The sequence below is a fragment of the Mandrillus leucophaeus genome, unplaced genomic scaffold (genome assembly GCF_000951045.1).
Source record: "Mandrillus leucophaeus isolate KB7577 unplaced genomic scaffold, Mleu.le_1.0 Scaffold429, whole genome shotgun sequence".
NCBI lineage: Eukaryota > Metazoa > Chordata > Mammalia > Primates > Cercopithecidae > Mandrillus > Mandrillus leucophaeus.
This window is the reverse complement of record NW_012104576.1, coordinates 740,457-745,456: the sequence shown is the minus strand read 5'-3', so window position 1 is coordinate 745,456 and position 5,000 is coordinate 740,457. Positions and strand designations below refer to the sequence as shown.

The 5,000-nt window shown below is 44.5% G+C and overlaps 1 protein-coding gene across 1 annotated transcript in view; it reads left to right on the top strand.

Annotated features, from left to right (window-relative positions):
- RBM5 (RNA binding motif protein 5) overlaps positions 1-5,000 on the top strand; it is a 38,505-nt gene that overhangs the window by 16,490 nt on the left and 17,015 nt on the right. Inside the window, exons 8-15 of the mRNA XM_011993309.1 lie at positions 72-132; positions 1,226-1,291; positions 1,805-1,965; positions 2,680-2,777; positions 3,404-3,491; positions 3,978-4,055; positions 4,140-4,215; positions 4,793-4,850. Of these exons, the coding sequence (XP_011848699.1) occupies positions 72-132; positions 1,226-1,291; positions 1,805-1,965; positions 2,680-2,777; positions 3,404-3,491; positions 3,978-4,055; positions 4,140-4,215; positions 4,793-4,850 (686 nt within the window). The remainder of the gene's footprint in view (positions 1-71; positions 133-1,225; positions 1,292-1,804; positions 1,966-2,679; positions 2,778-3,403; positions 3,492-3,977; positions 4,056-4,139; positions 4,216-4,792; positions 4,851-5,000) is intronic.

The following is a 5,000-nucleotide window of genomic DNA, read 5'->3' as shown; positions in this document are numbered from 1 at the left end:
CCCACTGTTATTGTTACTAGAAAGCCTGGCCTAATGTGAGAAATAATTACAGATAAAACTTTTTTTTTCAGTGCTGCCTTAACAATTTCAGGAAAAGACTAAAATGCTTCCGATGTGGAGCAGACAAGTTTGGTAAGACTGGATTCAGCTGTTTGCAATATGCATTAAAACCTGACTAACTGGGGCAGGAAGCGGTGACTCAATGTAACCCCACCACTTTGCAAGGCCAAGGTGGGAAGATCACTTGAGATATTAGTTCAATACCAGCCTGGCAAGAGATAGCAAGACCCTGCCTCTACAAAAAAAAAGAAATTTTAAATTATCTGGGGTGTGGTGGCACACTCCTGTAGTCCTAGCTACTCATGAGGCTTAGGTGAGAGGATTGCTTGAGTCCAGGAGTTGAAGGCTGCAGTGAGCTATGGTCATACCAGTGCACTCCAGCCTGGGCAACAAACAAGACCCTGCCTCCCAAAAACCAAAACAAAAATCTGACAGATAGGGTTGTTAACTGTGAGCTTGAGGAAAAGTATAGATTTTAGTGTACTTAAACAACTTGTCTGATTTCTTTAAATCTTTTCCCTTAGGTAATGCTGCTCATGATTGTGAGAGCACAAAAAGTTCTTTTGTTTTCTAGAATCAAGTCTGCTCACCTGGTTTGCATTCTGCATCTGCCTTTCTTTAGTACAGGGTAGTGTCAGTCCCACTGTGGCCCAAAGTTTGCATTCTCTGTTAACCATGTGACAATTAATGAGGTTTTACTATAGGCACAAATGCTTAAAAAAGAAAAAAATGGGCCGGGCACGGTGGCTCAAGCTTGTAATCCCAGCCCTTTGGGAGGCCAAGACGGGCGGATCACAAGGTCAGGAGATCGAGACCATCCTGGCTAACATGGTGAAACCCCGTCTCTACTGAAAAAATACAAAAAAACTAGCCGGGCAAGGTGGCGGGCGCTTGTAGTCCCAGCTACTCGGGAGGCTGAGGCAGGAGAATGGCGTAAACCGGGGAGGCAGAACTTGCAGTGAGCTGAGATCTGGCCACTGCACTCTAGCCTGGGCGACAGAGTGAGACTCCGTCTCAAAAAAATGATAATAATAAAAAAAATTTTTTTTAATTAAAAAATGATTGTTTTGTTTGGTTAAAATAAAAACTTGTGGGGTTTTTAATGTATTTCTTTGGTGAAAATACATTAGTTGTTTGTCTTTAATTGGATCACTTTCCCTTCTAGACTCTGAACAGGAAGTGCCTCCTGGAACCACAGAGTCGGTTCAGTCTGTGGATTACTACTGTGATAGTAAGTTCATACATGATCTTTTGGTCTTCATGTTAAAAATTGACTGCAGTTGTCAGGAGATCGAGACCATCCTGGCTAACATGGTGAAACCCTGTCTGTACTAAAAATACAAAAAATTAGCCAGGTGTGGTGGCACACACCTGTAATCCCAGCTACTTGGGAGGCTGAGGCAGGACAATGGCGTGAACCCGGGAGGCGGAGCTTGCAGTGAGCCAAGATCGCACCACTGCACTTCAGCCTGGGCAACAGAGCGAGACTCTGTCTCCAAAAAAAAAAAAAAAAAAATTGACCTCAGTTGGAAATTTCTGTTCTACCCTTTTTTAAGGAGCAGCAGCAGCTTCAGGTTGTCCCTTAAAAGATTGGATTTTTAGAATCTTCTCCATGTCAGGGTAGAAAATACACTAGGAACGTCCCAGATGGATTTATTTGTTTGTACTTGACACTGTCTTGGAAAACATTGGTGCATTGGTGGTGGGAATGCATGTGTATGTCATTTGTCTCGTTTACCCCTAGCGATCATTCTTCGGAACATAGCTCCGCACACTGTGGTGGATTCCATCATGACAGCACTGTCTCCTTACGCGTCTTTAGCAGTCAATAACATCCGCCTCATAAAAGACAAACAGACCCAGCAAAACAGAGGCTTCGCATTTGTGCAGCTGTCTTCTGCAATGGTGAGGTTCTTATCGATTCTTTCCTTTTTAAAAGAAACAGCTTTAAGAGGCAAATGTGGTTCATCCAGTTTTGAAACCATGTCTGAGGCTCCTGAAGCCCAAGATGCAAGGCTCCATAATGACAGTTTTTGCACTGCTAAATTACAGGACTGATGACTTCAGTATAGGCAACTGGCAGAATTTTTTGAGCCACAGTTTAGTCCTTTGTACTTGGTTTTTTGTTGTTGTTCTTTTTTGGGATGGAGTCTCTGTCACCCAGGCTGGAGTGCAGTGGCACCATCTCGGATCACTGCAACCTCTGCCTCCAGGGTTCAAGCGATTCTCCTGCCTCAGCCTCCTGAGTAGCTGGGATTACAGGTGCCCACCACTACGCCCAGCTAATTTTTGTATTTTTAGTAGAGACAGGTATTTGCCATGTTGGCCAGGCTGATCTCGAACTCCTGACTTGAAGTGATCTGCTCACCTCGGCCTCCCAAAGTGCTAGATGTACTTTGTTTTAGATTGGTTTAGCATTTGCTCTTTTGGTAATACTGGAAACCTTCACATCTTAGAGGAAAGAGAGATATTCCTTTCTTGAGGTTTCATATCTGCAAACACAATAAGGAATTAATTACTTTTTTTTTGTATATAGAAAACTATTTCTTTGAATGGGGTAGATGGTAGGGAGAGATTTTTAATTACATTACAAATTTTTTTCTTCACATTCTCCTTCAGGATGCTTCTCAGCTGCTTCAGATATTACAGAGTCTCCATCCTCCTTTGAAAATTGATGGCAAAACTATTGGGGTTGATTTTGCCAAAAGTGCCAGAAAGTGAGTGGCTTCATTGTCCTTGTTTCAAACTACTGCATCTGCACATCTGTACAGTGTGCTAACTGAATACCAAGCCTGTATGTACCCCAAGTATGTTGAGACACTGTGATCTTCCCTGATTGCCAAGGCCAGGAGGGACACGTTTGTCTTCTTTTAGTGATTATTCCCTCCTATCCTCTATAATCAGTTGATGAAGTTGCCTGAAATGGTTTCAGATCAGGAGAAAGGCAAGCATGGCAGATGGGTTGAGAACACATGCTTTGCAAACTGCAGCAGTATAGTGCTAACCCATCCAGAAATAATGCATTCCTTCCAGAACAGCGTGCTAATAATTTCATGTATATAGTGCTTAACTCTAGCATTGTAAATTTCCCTTTTTTAGTATAATTGCACATCGAAAAAAATGCTTTATTAGATGGCAGGTTACAAGATAGAACAATGATACTATAGGGCCACTTGCTTACTGAGGAATTTCCCCATGAAGAGCCCTCCCACTATGAAATGTGGCCTTGCTGGCATTTGAGACCTGACAAAGGGTGGAGTGAATCAGTTTCCTTGGTGGTGTAGGGGCACTAATTGTGGGAATACTGAGATAGAATCACATGATTGGATCTTTGTGGTTTCAGAGACTTGGTCCTCTCAGATGGTAACCGCGTCAGCGCCTTCTCTGTAGCTAGTACAGCTATTGCTGCTGCTCAGTGGTCATCCACCCAGGTAAGATCGAGGATCTTTTTGCTCAAGGTAGTATGGTGGTGGTGGTGCCCAGATTCATAGACATGACCTCTCCTGTAGTGGTACTCGAGATACGAGCTCTCTCTTTTTTTTTTTTTTCCCGAGACGGAGTGTCACTCTTGTCACCCAGGCTGGAGTGCAATGGTGTGATCTTGGCTGACCCACAAACTCCACCTTCCGGGTTCAAGCGATTCTTCTGTCTCAGCCTCTTGAGTAGCTGGGATTACAGGCGCCTGCCACCACACCTGCCTAATTTTTGTATTTTAGTAGAGACAGGATTTCACCACGTTGGCCAGGCCGGTCTTGAACTCCTGACCTCAGGTGGTCCACCCACCTAAGCCTCCCAAACTGCTCGATTATAGTCATGAGCCACGGCGCCCAGCAATACGAGCTTATTTTTAGGGACTTCTGAATTTTTTTCTTTAATGCCCACTAAATTTGTCTTTGTCTCATTTTGACGTTTTGTAGTCTCAAAGTGGTGAAGGAGGCAGTGTTGACTACAGTTATCTGCAGCCAGGTCAAGATGGCTATGCCCAATATGCCCAGGTAGGTAGATTTTAGCAGCATCCACCTTAGAGTCTTTCAGAGTGTGTCTGAGAATAGCAGCTTTAATGGTGGACTTTTCTTCAGTACTCACAGGATTATCAGCAGTTTTATCAACAACAAGCTGGAGGATTGGAATCTGATGCATCATCTGCATCAGGTAGTAAACTTCATCTCGCTTTTAACTTTTGTTTAAGCACTTACGGTTGAAGAAATACGATTAAATGTCCTAACTGGACCAAAAGCTACAAGCCCATTTCTCTGTAAGATTGTAGGGGGCATGGCTGGGCACGGTGGCTCACTCCTGTAATCCCAGCACTTTGGGAGGCCAAGGCAGGTGGATCACGAGGTCAGGAGTTCAAGACCAGCCTGGCCAACATGGTGAAACCCCATCTCAACTAAAACTACAAAAATTAGCCAGGTGCGGTGGCAGGCGCCTGTAATCCCAGCTACTCGGGAGGCTGAGACGAGAGAATTGCTTGAACCCGAGCGGCAGAGATTGCAGTGAGCCGAAATTGCGCCACTGCACTCCAGCCTGGGCGACAGAGTGAGACTCCATCTCAGGGAAAAAAAAAAAAGAATGTAGGGGGCATATTCAGGGCTGTCGTCATGTACCCAAGGTTCTGGGGAAGATTACGGTTATATGTGTACACCAAGAGTTAATACAAGGTCTTAGAGACCATGTTGTGATGAGTTTAAATTCTTGCAATTCAACTCTGTATTTCCCTTCTCTGTGTTAGGAGTCATGGGTGCCCACATAAGTTCAGGTGAGCAGAGAGGATGTGGCCCTGGAGTCTGGTGCTCAGACATCAATCAGAAGAGCCACTCTAAGAAACCTTGGCTTGGCCGGGCGTGGTGGCTCAAGCCTGTAATCCCAGCACTTTGGGAGGCCAAGATGGGTGGATCACAAGGTCAGGAGATCGAGACCATCCTGGCTAACATGGTGAA